General features: G+C 37.8%; 1 protein-coding gene across 7 annotated transcripts in view; it reads right to left on the minus strand.

Annotated features, from left to right (window-relative positions):
• LOC129726985 (pyruvate dehydrogenase (acetyl-transferring) kinase, mitochondrial) overlaps window positions 1-14,619 on the minus strand; it is a 124,097-nt gene that overhangs the window by 15,246 nt on the left and 94,232 nt on the right. For 2 of the 7 annotated variants that reach the window (XM_055684313.1, XM_055684314.1), the window contains one exon: window positions 533-1,295. The exons of 1 other annotated variant lie outside the window; for it this stretch is intronic. In XM_055684313.1, the coding sequence (XP_055540288.1) occupies window positions 855-1,295 (441 nt within the window). In that variant the 3' untranslated portion in view covers window positions 533-854. Of the gene's footprint in view, window positions 1-515; window positions 1,296-11,349; window positions 11,509-14,619 lie in introns of those variants that run through there. 4 more of the 7 variants (XR_008728444.1, XM_055684317.1, XM_055684315.1 and 1 more) reach the window with 3 other exon arrangements.

The raw sequence follows: 14,619 nt of genomic DNA on the forward strand, positions 1-14,619 counted from the left end.
GCCCTTGTACTCCTTCGTCAGGTCTTTAGAAATCTGCAAGAGGTTCAACTTTTTCGATTTCGGTCCTGCCTTTGGCCGAAAATAAACAGTATAGCTGCCCTGGGCTCCGTCTGGGTAACGCCTGGGGCGAGGGGGGACTGAAGAATGAACAGGGGAGGGGGTAACAGAGGGGTCAGGGTCAGAGGGGTTCGGGGATGGTGGCGCGGGAGGCGAGGGATCTACATCCATCGCGCTAAGTTTAGCGCACTAGCGCTGACAAAAACACGTACCTTTTTATTTCTCCCTTCCAGTAAGGTTGGTTGTCCGATCGTTCGAAGTAGCAGCCGTTACAGCCAGCAGCACCAATAGAGCAGCACCAAACAGCCACCAGCAGCGAGCCAGGTGTGAGATCACTCCACACAGCGATACAACTCGCTGACACTGATGGCTTCTTCTTTTTCCTCGTTTGTGTCTCGTCCACTGCTGTAGCACAATCCAGCCAGCAGCCAAATCGGCTTACGCACCAGCTGGCAGTCACGATGCGAAACAGTTGCACAAAGGAACGACCTTGAACCCGGATTTATTTCACTCGACCAGGCAAACAATGCCAACACTTGTTCACACGTCTTTTGTTTTATACTCTATCGGACCGATCACCAAACACGTCCAGTACTGATGCGTGTTCGGCACAGAATGAGGTGGAGATAGATGGGGAACGATTTGAAGTGGTTGACGAATTCGTTCATCTTGGTACGCTTGTGACATGTGACAACGATATGAGCCGTGAAGTGAAACGACGAGTTGCAGCTGCGAACAGGGCTTTCTACGGACTGCGTAACCAGCTAAGGTCCCGTAGTTTGCAAACTCGCACAAAACTAGCGCTGTATAGGACGCTGATACTCCCGGTGGCCCTTTACGGACATGAAGCATGGACGCTGAAGAAAGCTGATCGACGAGTGCTCGGAGTTTTTTAACGCAAAGTTCTGCGATCGATACATGGCGGTAAATTGGAAGGTGGAGTGTGGCGCAGACGCATGAATCACGAGTTGTACCAGGTATACAAACATGCTGATATAGTGGAGGTAATACAGCGGGGCAGGCTTCAGTGGGTTGGACACGTAGCCAGGATGCCTGACGAGAGAGCCGCCAAAACTATCTTCAGTAGTGAGCCAGGAAGAGGCCGTCGACTCCGTGGTAGGCCTCGCACGCGGTGGATGTGCGCGGTGGAAGAAGATGCACGATCTGCTGGTGTACGGGGAGACTGGAGAACGGCTGCCCAAGACAGAAGAAGCTGGACATCTCAAATTCGTTCGGCCCTAGAAAGTAAGTAAGCCAAAAAAGTAAGTAAATAAACACAGGGCGATTGCAGGGCTAGCGCTACGGTCCTGCAGACACTAACAGTCTCTCTCGAGCTGAGACACGAACCTACGATGACTGACTAGTTAGGCCAGCATCGTACTCTAAGGCCAGTTACAAAACGAAAAGCATGTAAAAAGTCGTATGCAGAAACAAATAAAATAAATAAAATGTTTTCTTGAAAAATCTCGAAAACGATAATATTGTTTTCTAAGAGCATTTCTGGTTGTATTTACATCAAAAATAGTTTTTTTTTTACAGTCAAATTGTATAATTTACAGAAAAAATACGAATTTAAAATATGTACAAAAATTAGTTTTTCAAAAAATTCCAAAATAATACTTGCTTTATTTTGTGGCAAGTTTTAAATGTTTTTTCAATTTTTACCAGTATTGAGTTTATAAGCGGGAATTGTAGCTAGTTTCGCTAGAGTTCGCCAAATATTTCTTCTAAAAGACTAGCTGAAATAAAAATCTTTTTGAAAAACTGGAGAATCAGAACTCAGAAGAGGAGAATCAGAAGAATATTTTATCCTCAATTCGTTCATTCAAACAACTACTAATAACTGGTAATGTTAGTAAAATTGTACAGTGAAACTTATTTTGCATTGCTCTTAGAAATTGAAACAGTTTCTATTGTACATATGAGAAATTGATTCTCTCACTAAAAACGTTTTCTCGACAAACTAGCAACTTCCATTCCCAGACTCCGAACCGATTTCCATTCAATTTTTTTAGATAACACCAGATTTCGACGTTTAATGCTATTCTAAGACATTTAGTGTCAATGTCAACATTTATTTCATTTGAAAAGCGGGACTGATAAAAGTAGTAAAAGTATAAAAAAAAGTATAAAAGTAGGTCAGCGGGTCAAAATAAGTAAGTTTAGTGATTTTTTGGTCAAAAAATTGACTGCTGAAGAAAAATTTGACTTTTAAGGGACCAACTTGTAGTCCTGCACTTCCAACTTCTCCACCATTTGTAATTGCATCATACACAATACTTTGAAAAAATCTTGATAGCAAAACCCCGATTAAATAACAAAATTCCCGACTTTTTCCCGCATTTTTCCCGATGTAATTCAATTCCCGACTTTTTCCCGCATTTCCCGTTTTCCCGATTGAGTGGCCACCCTGCCAAAGGCTGACGGCGCAGTGGACAGCAGCAACAGTGAAGGTGATAATACGCGCGATGCGACGCTTCGTCGTTCGGTTCGGGATCGAAAGCTCACCTGTCGGAATATCAGCGAATTTGTGAACTGGAATCGTTAGATAGAAGATCCTCGGAATGATTTATTTGGTAATCTTGTATTCGTTAGCTTAGTTAGGGGCATTATCGTAAAACGGATCGAATGAATTGTCAAGAAACTCTGCAACAAGCATTTTTTTTAGAGAAGAGGGAAGATGTGGGACACGGGCAGAACAACCAACCGTCGAATCAACCATAATCATGTGTTGGCATCGATTATGACCCAACAGTCCTTTTGCAGCAATATATAAACACGACTAGAGCACATGATACCTTATAAGGAGTTAACACACACACCAACGCATTCGCCTCATTCGACACGAACGAGGCATCCCGTCTTCTCGTATCGGCCTCTTTCGTTCACAGGCAGTCCCAGAGGTAAGATGTGTTCTCCGACAGCGAAGGTATTTTCCGGGTGGTTTATAGCAGCGACAATCGAAAGCTGCACATATTTGAAACATATTTATATTATGTTATTTTCATGTGTATGTGTTAATGTATGTTATATATGTTTGAATGTTATGTTTGAAATGTTCGGTTTCACTGTTGGCTACCAACAATTTATTATTCAGAGTGATAAATGAATCCAGCTAATATTAGCAAGGTGTATTTTTTCTGAAAATTGAAGTATTCGTGTAAATCTATTTTCTCAAATGATAAGTTTGAATGAGAATGGCTGGGCCTCACCGCTAGGTGGAATAATTTGGGTTTTATTTTGTCCTTACGCAGATTGCGCATGAAAAACTAGTTACAATGAACACATTTGAATTAGAATAGTTCAATCCCAAAAAGCATCAGAAAAAAAATTCTTTAGGCTGCGTCGAAAATAAATCTAAGTCCGAAAATCTAACCTTCCATAAATTGTCAAATGATGACATCGTGCAATGATCTAAATTTTTTTTTTTCAACAATAAACGACCTACCAGGATATCGAAATAAACAGCAATTTATTTTTGTCTTGACTTTGCTTTATTTGCCATCACCAGACAACCAGGCTCCCAAATACGGTTCAGCACAAAACGCGTCGAGACGATGAATAAAGTTTCACTAGTTAATGTCGATGAATCGCTAATCGTTAGTTTGCTTTGTTTGTCTGTTGTTTTTGTTGATTTGTTAAGAAGCGTAAAAAAAACTTTTTTATAAAAACTGTGGTTTGCTGATATCGTGCATAGAATGCTTCAAACGATCTGCGAAAGTTACTTATCCCGAGTAGCCATAGATTATTAGGATCAAAGTTTTACCACAAACTAATGCCTTGTTCAGACTACGCCGTATATCACCTGATATCGCCAGATGATATCGGATGTCACTTCGGGTTTTCACACAGTGAGATGATATGGTTTGACATTTCTCGCGTAATTTTTCAAAAGGACCTATCTAACATTGAGAGACTCTCTTCGTTTACTTTCTCTTTGATCAATAACTTTGTTATATTTTCCATATTTCATAACACTCAATGCATAGTAAGCAAGACAGTAATACAATCTCTCGATAAAGGGGAAGAAAGCTTGAAAAATATTTATAATGACGACGTGATTAACGAAACAAAGTGAGAGAGGAGAGAATCTGTCATTGTTATTTAGGTCCTTTCGAAAAATTACGCGAGATTTGCTTTGGTGATTGAAAAGAGAAGAAAACAAAAACAGGTCAAAGCAAAAACAAGACAACAAAAGCAATGCAATTAGGATAGAGATGTCATCTAGTTGGCTCGCACCATCGCGAACTCTCATATGCAATTGTCAAAATGGGCGGGATGACAAAAGCAAAAATATATCCTTCCTTCTTTTCCGCATGCAACGCGAATTACGAAAATTGTAGGGTTGCGTTAAATGTCTTTTGGCTGTGTTGCCAATTGTTGCAAACTTGGTTTTTATTGGTTTTCTAACATGATATCCGCGATATAATATAGCCGAAATGATATCCGAAGACACCTCGATTGTATGGGATATCAGGTGATATGGATTGTGATATGGCCTCGATAGCACGATAGCATCAAGTGATATGCGGTGTAGTGTGAAAGGGGTATAACAGACATAAAACTGGAACCTAGTTCCATCGCCACAAAAAAAAATGATCATTTGAAATGTCCAATTGAAAACAATCGTTGCGAGACAACTCCGTCTGGGGCGCTGTCATGTGGTTCCCAATTTGACACATGCACGAACACTAGCGCTGATGTCGAAATACATAACGCAGCGCGAACACGGCAGCAGATGGTGCTAGTGTTATTAACGTAAAGTACTGCACGCAAAAGTTGGAGTGTGCGTAACCAGATCATTTCTGAGCGAAATTAGCGCATTTACTGATTAAAATTGGAACCAGTACAACGCATGTGCGTTGGGCATAACGCATATGATGCTCTAGCGTATTTTGAATGTATTGCGCAGCTCCAAACCACTACACTTATAATGCATCAGCCGATGTTCAGAAGGTTGGCATAGTTAAAACAGTGCAACCAGCAATCAATATTGATAAGTTGGGTACTGACGCCATTGGAGAAATTATTGTCTGATCGATTCACTTTCATGAATCAGGTAATTTGAAAACATCATTCAATCATTAACAATAAACAAAAACATGAGATTAGTCCAAAACATTTTGCATTTAATTATGACTCTGGTTTCATTCACATGCATTCGGTTCTGCGTTACTGGCACCAGCGTCAATAACTTCCGCGGCAACAAGGCTCGCTATTGGCTGTTTCGGTTGCTGACGATTTTTAGGGATGCACGAGCCGTTGATACGCACCGGCTCGTGAAAGTAAAGAACGGTTTTTTGGGCGCTTCGAAACTGATCGTTCGCCCGAAGCCGAAGTTTACCGAGACATTGCGATTTTTGTGTATAATAATAAATAATTGTGTATATAATAAATATTCTGATTTTGATCTCTGTCAATGTATTCCTTGTACAACTTTTGCGTTATGCGTATCACGCATTGGTTGTGCGAAGACAGAGCAAATTCTGTGCGAATTGAAAGGACACATTGGATGATTAAAGCTTGGACTTTTGCGTGTGGAATCATCCGAACGGTGATTTTATAAAAAATTGTTCAAAGTGTTATGTCTGTTAGTCTGTGGTTTTACCATGCCAAAGAATTCTTCAAATCGCAGTGTCTTTTTCTACGCGGGTTATTTTTATGCGTTTTTGCCTTTCTCCTAGAAAGGTATAGCAATCACTGGAGAAATCAAAGGTATAAAAGTGGTCCCAATGGCCGAATGTCATATACCACTCGACCCCTTTCGACGAACTGAGCATTTTCTGTATGTATGTGTGTGTGTGTATGTGCAACTTTTTTTTCTCACTCACTTTTCTCAGAGATGGCTGGACCGATTTTCATAAAATTAATTGCAAATGAAAGGTCTAGTTACGCCATAGATTGCTATTGAATTTCATTGTAATCGGATTTTTGGTTTAGAGGTTATGTATCAAAATGAAAAAATCACGAAACATCATTATCTCAGAAACCACATAACCGATTTCAATAAAACTGGTTTCAAATGATCGGGCTGTCTCCAAACCCCTTAACTTTTAAATTTCGTTGTGATTAAACATATGGTTCAAAAGTTATGTAAAGAAAAGTTATCCTGAGGTTGTTTAAACTCCTTCATTTTCCTCAGAGATGGCTGAACCGATTTTCACAAAATTAGTGTCAAATGAAAGGTCTAGTTGCCCCATAGGTTGCAATTGAATTTCATTGTATTCGGATTGTAACTTTGTCCGTTGTTCATAAAAATGTGAAATCACATAATGAAAGTAAACATATTGACTTTCTCCTAACGATCACTGGCTAATTAAAAGGTAGTAAAGTGATCCAAATGGTCGAATGTCATATACTACTCGACTCAGTTCGACGAAACGAGCATTTTCTGCATGTGTGCATGTATTGGTGTATATGTTTGTGTGTGGGTGTGTACGTGTGTAGATGTTTTCCAGAAACCGAAAGCTGCAAAATCGGGTTTCAAAGTGAAATATGGAGTTTACTCCCGGCTTTCGAGCCCGGGATAATGTTCCTGAAAAACATTGGTAATGTTAGTCCCTTTAAGGTTGTTTTCCAGAAATCGGAAGCTACTAAGTATCTAGAAATTTAAAATGGCGTCCTAAGTTGATTTCTGGCCTTTGGGTGTACCGCTTCCGCAATACTCATAATGGATGAAGTCGGCATCTTCGCCATCGAAATACCCGGATTAGGCAAAATTTAGCCATTTTAGGATGTACTCCGGTAACTAGAAGTAGTCATCTGGATTTTTGCGTGATGTATTTGAAACATATTGATTTCATTATATTTGCATATGTATGTTTTAATGTATGCTCATATGTGTGTGAATGTTAGGTTTTTAATTTTAATTTAATAATGGTATAGTATTTAATAATGGTATAGTTGTGCTGAAACCAGCAGAAATTTTCAAGGAGTATTTTTTCTCTTAAATCGTGTAAATCTATTCTAACAAATAATAAGTTTGAATGAGAAAGGCTGGGTCTGACCGCTAGGTGGATTAATTTAGGTTTTTTATACGCGAGATTGTTACAATAACGCGGATCATTTCTCCGCGATTTGGAAGATTATTTGTACGCGGTATCAAATAAGTTTAGTATAAGTAAATCTTATCTGATCTTTTAAACGCGGTACAATCAACCGCGTAAAAAAGACCCCAGTGTACTTGAAACAACTGTAACTTCAACTCTACTTTTTCGATTCAATTTTTATTAGATTTTTTATGAGAACAGCCGAGCTGTAAGACCAGCAATTCATCCAGCGAAATAAATTTTTGCGTTCATCCAGCAAAGCAAAGTTTCATTCAACGGACAACACTCAACTGTAACTTCAGCAAACTGTAATTTATTTACTGAATAATCAGCAATGAAAGCAAAGCAAAGTTTATTCTGCTGGTTAAACAGTTAGAGTAAGGGAACCATCCCAAGTAACAAAACTGGTTTTATAGCGCTGCTCTGGCTGTATTAGCCACTATAAAACTTTGATAAAACCAATATTGTTACTGTCGGGAATCTCCATTTGTTTTTTTAAATTTTAATTTATGGAACTTTTAACGCGAACTAATCTTTCAAACATCTGTCTAAAATCTGATTCGTCTTTTCCTTTCCTCCTTCTACCAAATCGCAGAGTACCGCTCTCAGCAGAGCAGTAACTGGACGAACTCATTCGTGTTCTCTCACCAGCACTCACGGACGCGAGCGGTCGAAAGAATATTTTGCTATGGAAGCTCTCTTTCTCTCACTTTTGGCCACCATACCGTTGTATGTGTTTTCTCGTAATTCATTTCCAGAATGATCCACGCTGTTACATGGTTGTACACTGGCACAATAGTGAACATTCTTATTTGCTGAAATCCATTTTTTAATTTCCTTTTATAATTCCTACAGTTACTAGGGATGTTCCCCTCAGGCACCACCTTTTACCCACCCACAGGATCATAATCAAATTACTGTTGACCTAGAAATGTATGTTCATCATATCAACTTCTGAGTTCATCTAGCCCAACAATAACTTTGCTATGGTCCAATATCAGCTATCAGGAACTTAGCCATGATCGCTTATTCACAGATTCACAGTGGTTTGGCGCGTTTTACTAATGACAGCTTGATGTGAAATTTTTTGACACATCGATTTGCTCGCTGATTTACAGCAAACATTCATTCACTGTTTTGTATTCAGCAAATACTTTTGCTGTATTTTCGTGAATCATTGAATCGATTACTGGTTTTCAGTAAATCAATCAAGTCAATACTGGTTCAAAAAATAAAATTACTGGATGAATAGGCTGACCAGACGTACCGTTTAGAACGAGACAGTACCGTTTTTTCAACTATTTTTAACCGTCCCGTCTCTTTGCTATTTTGTACCGTTTCCTTGAAAAATTCTTAATGTTCTTTAATGGAAAATAAGTTTCCAATCAGCCAGGATTTTTTAATTTTACTGAGTACATTTTTTGCCTTCCTGGCAGTACCGCACCACTGGAAAGGAAATCCCCTATCGTGAACTAACGAAAAAGTCGCGATTGAAGATGAGACCATGATAATTATTAGTCAAAATCTCGATCATGCAAGTAACAAATTTTAAGAACCTATTGCAAAAAATCACACTCTTCTACGCGAAATTCATCAAACGTTGAGTATCGTACATGATCCGGTAGGTTCATTAGGGCTGCCACAAAAGATAATTAATATGATGATCGCAGTGGCTTTTTTTGTCCCAATGCCCTTCAGGCATACAAAAAAAAGGTTCATCAGAGCAACGAATAATTGTTTGCATGCTTTTGTTAGTAAAAGTTTCCAAAAATCAATCTTATCATGTGTCCCACTTTTTGAACCCACTTGTCCCGTTTTTATCCTGAGAAAATCTGGTAGAATGAAATTCAGTAAACTTTGGAATTGAATAACAGCAACATTTCGTAAAAAATGCTGTGAATCAGCAAAAAAATGGTTTGCTGATATGCTTTCAGCAAAGCATTTTGCTGAACTTTGAAGAGGATTTTCGACCAAATTTTTGTTGCTGGAAACCAGCAAAATATTGATGATTTTTGGTGTGCTGTATTTCCAGCAATCAGTTCAGCAAAATGAAATTTGCTGATTATTCAGTAATGCTCAATTGCATAAAAGTGACAAATCGTTTGCTGCATGTTCAATAAAACAAAATGCAACTTACCGACTGTCAGCAATGACAATTTGCTGTAAAATATTTTGACATATCAATTCTTTCGCAGGATTCCAGCAAACATTCATTTACTGTTTTCTGTCCAGCAAATAGTTTTGCTGTATTTTCGCGAATCACTGAATCTGGGTTTACTGAGTTTCAGTAAATTTATCAATGAAATACTGGTTTACAACAAAAATAAAATTACTGAACAAAATTCAGTAAATTGTAGAACTGAATTACAGTAAACTTTTGAAAAAAAAAATGCTGTGATTCAGCAAACAAGTTTGTGATAGCTTCGTGAATGAAACCAACAACATCATACCAAGAGGACTGAAAAATCTGCCTGAAATCGAGCGACAGTTTTGGTAGCGCAGTCTTTTGAATAAAGGTGGAACTGACGCATGCTAGTTTGTGTGCTGGCAATGCCGAACCGAACGTACTGGCAAGCTTCAACCTTATTAGATGGAATCCGGTGTTTGATTTGACGCCTGTCATTTGTATGGAATCGATCCTGAGTTGCCATGCTTTTTGATATATTTTTGATAAAACACAAATTCGTGTATACCAACCTACTTTATTTATTAAACATAAAACAATCTCTCAAATTTCATTCTCTTACAGCGTCGTTTGACATCAAGGTGCAGTATCTAAACCAACTCAGGGGTCCTCAGATCGTGCTCCACGAAGCATTGCAGTGCTCCCCGGCAAAGATAATACTAATTTCAAATATTACGGTAAACAATTTTTAGAGTTTTTGGAATGAATTATTTTTTCATTGATTCAAAAATTCAGGTGCTCTGCCAAATGTTTTGGTTTGAAAAAGGGCTCCGCTGAACAAAAGATCTGGAAATCCCTGATCCATCTAAATCCAATTTTTTTATAATTTTATAATTATTATAATTTATTAAAATTCATCTGACAGAGTGTGTGTCTTAATGAAAAACTTAATACTAATGTCAATTAACTATCACAAAAGGTTACCTAACGCGAATTCTATTTTTAAAAGCTGTGCCAGTTATATTAAAATCGAACGCATCTGCTACTGTGTTAAAGCTGGCCGACATAAAGCGTATTGGGTCGAATTGACCATATTGTGCGTTGCGTTGAGGCAGGTTCAACAGGGATCTTGGTCTGAGAGATCGTTCAGGGGCATATATATCCAGGTGGCCGAGGATTTCCGGGGCGTCGATTTCATTTGAAAGAACTTTACCAATGAATACAGCTTGCGCCTCGAATCGTCTCTGCTCAAGAGTTTGCATTCCTAAAAGCCGACAGCGATCAGTGAGGCTGGCAGATTTGAGGAATTGCGCCAAGGGAGGAATCTCAGCGCATATCGTACAAATTCACGTTGTACGGATTCAATTCTGGCAATCCAGGAGTTGTGGAATGGACACCATAAAACGGAGCAGAATTCTAAGATAGACCGCACTAGAGAGAAATGCAGCGATCTGAGACAAAACGGATCACGAAACTCGTTGGCTATCTTAAACATGAATCCGAGTTGTCGATTAGCTTTAGCGATGATCTCGTTGTAGTGCAGTTTGAAAGATAGCGCAGTATCCAAAATAACTCCTAGGTCTCGGATTTGTGTCACTCTAGATAGAGGCTGACCGGACATAGTATAATCAAATAAGATTGGCTTCCTTGTCCGATAGAAGGAGATGACACTACATTTCTGAACGCTTACAGAAAGAAGGTTTCTAGAGCACCATAGGCTGAAAATATTCACCACTTGCTGGAGCTCAACGCAGTCCGCATAATTTCTCACGACTTTAAAGAGTTTTACATCATCGGCGTACAATTTACGGCAACCTTCCGGAAGTAACAAAGAAATGTCATTGATGAATATCATGAAGAGTAGCGGTCCTAGGTTGCTACCCTGCGGGACTCCAGAGACATTCGTGAACTGTGCAGAAAACTCACTTCCTATCTCCTATATAAATCCAAATTTAAATATTTCTTTAACAATAATCAAAGCAAATGGTCCAAATAATAAGAAAGAAATAATATTAGAGTTTTTTTAGCATTCATATTTATGTCTCAGAAACAACACTTGTAATTTTTTCTCTCGAATTGGATTAATAATAACTTATAACTAAAAGAAAACGCAATGGAAACAGAGAAATTCTTTTATTCAAATCATGGCACGCTATATATACACAACACAAGCAACTAGCAAAATAGAAGTTTCACAGCACGATAAATAACGAATTGATAAGCTCTTTTGTGTCAATATAATTACTAAATTTTGGTTGGAGAATAGTATTTCTGGTTCTGAAAAATACAAATTATAAGAATAAGAATCATGATCATAAAATATTTTGGTTGCCTTGAAACCGAAAGCAATGCTAAACGAACAAATTTATGAATATTAAACACAGAATTTAAGATATGAACGTAAGCAACATTTGCAAAAAATTCGCTTTATAGCGTTCTTCTAGGTGCTTTGACGATGTTAAATGGATTAAAACAACAATATGGAGGATTGCAGGTTGTTACACTTATATGTGTAGTTTTGATCGTTTAATCTGTAGACAGGGATGTAAATTATCACTCGCGCTCATTTTGGATGTCACATGAATGTCGAGATTTTGACTAACAATTATCATGGTCTCAAGCTTCAATCGCGACTTTTTCGTCAGTTCACAATAGATGTCCTTTCCAGTGGTGCGATGCTCAGTAATCAGTAGTGTACTCAGTAATATTCAAACAATCCTGGCTGCTTGGAAACTTATTTTCCATTTAGGAAAATTTCGATGCAAAACTTTATTTAACAATTTTTCATGGAGTTCCGAAAACGGCACAAAATGGCAAAAAGACGGGACGGTTAAAAATATTCGAAAAAAGGGGCCTGTCCCGTTCAAAACGGTACGTCTGGTCAGCCTAACTTGAATTCCTCAAGTAGTTCTACAACATTGTCGAAGAAAGTATTACTCGTACTCAAACACCGGAGCTGTGAGAGCACATTCTTGCAAATTATCGCGATAATTATCATGATAGCGATAATTTTGTTAAATGTGCTCTCACGGCTCCGGTGTTTGAGTACGAGCAATACTCTCTTCAACAATGTTGTAGTACTACTTGAGGACTTCAAGTTCGTCATACGAAGTTCTTGACAAATATGCTTTTTAAATGAGCTATCGGTTAGCGAAAAAAAATGAGCGTGAGTGATAATTTACAGCCTTGTCTGTAGATTTATCATTCATTCAACAATGAGAAAAAATTAATAAAAATCTGAGTACAAGAAGGTATTGTAACAACACCACCCTATAAACCACGAAAGGCACTTTTGCTCACAAACACAACCGCGTGTATTTTATATTTCGCGGCAATAGATCATTGCACGAGAGCTTTGATAGCTTAAAACCGAGTGCTTTGGTTTCGGAATTGTGTGCTGGTTATTCCGAAGTACTAGCTGTCACGTTTTTCTATCTTGCGGCTGGACTAGAAAATCAACGCAATATTTTCATTTTATCATTCGCACCAGTTTATTTAGTGTAAATGGATAGAATGGATAAGACACAAGAACGCATGGCTTTCGATGAAACAGGTGCTCGCGATTTTAAGAACACTTCCGTTTAAAATTGGCAGTGAGGGACCATCCATGATTGATGTCACGCGTTTAGGAGAGGGGAAGTGGTTTCGATTATTGTGACATTTTGTGACATATGGGGGAGCGGGGGTTGGCTTGAGTGTGACATCACATTGCAACTCAAAAACTAAAAAAGTCACATACCTAACCAAAGAATACAACTCAAAACTTTTTATGATATTTGCATCATTAATTTATAGTTCTACGATCCTACGATTCTACTTAAGATGTGCTTCTTGCTTAAGATGTGCTCAAGATAAAATAAATGTCAATTTTTTTTCGTAAAAAAGCATAAAGTTCGTTAATTCTGTGCATGTTTGTTTATGAATGACAGCGCGATTTCATTAATTTTTTAGTCTCTCTCAATCCTACAAAAATTGTGATAAAACGTTAATGAGAAAGCTTGGCTATTGTAACATGTAGAGAAGATTTGGATTGCGAATTGATTAAAAAAGAGGAACTAAATATAAATGATCTTTCAAAAATCAGCAATGATGCTGCAGTTAATGCCTCGGTTTTCTATATGTCCAAAAAAAGTTGTGGCAGTTTGAGACAAGGGGGAGGGGGGGAGTTAATTTTTTCCAAATTTTGCGTGACATAATTAATGGATGGTCCCTGAGAGTAATGAAGTAGACTCGATGGCATAATTTAAAACACACAAACATGGGCTATGCTTGGGCATGCCCGCGTGTAAGTTTGCGCGTGTTTCCACATCTTCCAAATGACTTATAATGATAAGAAGGAATTTACTGATCGAAACTCATCAACTGTTTCATAACATTGAATATCAAGAATATCTATTCTGCTTTCATGTATTATAGTAACGGTTTTTCGGTAACATATTTATCCGACTTATACATTATTATCAAAATGATACCTTAGCATACTTTAAAATCAAGCAACCTACAATCCTCTTTTCAAGCGTAAAAACTGTATGACAATCGTGTTGTTTTAAGTAATTAGAAGTGTACTAAGGATAAGAGAATGATCATGAAGAAATGTCTTTTGTTACGTAACAATTTCAATGAAAAGTGAAAAATAGAAAAAGACAGCAAATAATCTGAATGAATAATATGAGTTGCTTCCAAGTGTTCTTACGTAAATTAAAAGCATATTTCAATAGGTTCCTATCTCTGGTGGTTTTGAAATCTCTGTGATATGTCCCAATACCACGTCAAAACTTTTTTTTTTTTAACAAATTATTTTTTTCAATAGAGCTTTAATGTAGATAAGGGTATGTTTGAACAGTTCTACTTATTTAAACCAGTATCTATTATTCATTAACTAATGCATCAATAGCCTTCACTCATATCACATATTACTGGTGTGAATCAAGACAGAAACGTTCATTGTTATATGCAGCTATTTTACCAATCAAACAACATTAGGAATCATCTCGAAATACGTGAAGTTTTTGTTTGTTTAAAACAGGTATTATACTGTAGGTTAAATAGAGAAATCGCAACTTTATTTGTATAAAATGAAAAATTTCGATTACTGATTAGTACCATAATGATAAAATATTGGAAAATAACTGTTAAAAAAAGGTAAAATTGAGCATTGCAATAATCAAAGAATCAATCAATTATGTGTAACTACTCCTTGCACATACACGTTTCAACGAATTATCATTCACTTCGTATGGATATGGAATGCGTGATTCGGCGTTACGTCGCGTCGATTAGGATTTAGCCTACTGGGTTGGCCTATATGAGAGTTCACACACACCCAACTCGGCCATGAAATTCGAATCGAAGGCACCAGCATTACTGGCAAAGACTTTACCAACTACC

The sequence above is a fragment of the Wyeomyia smithii genome, chromosome 3, assembly GCF_029784165.1.
Source record: "Wyeomyia smithii strain HCP4-BCI-WySm-NY-G18 chromosome 3, ASM2978416v1, whole genome shotgun sequence".
NCBI lineage: Eukaryota > Metazoa > Arthropoda > Insecta > Diptera > Culicidae > Wyeomyia > Wyeomyia smithii.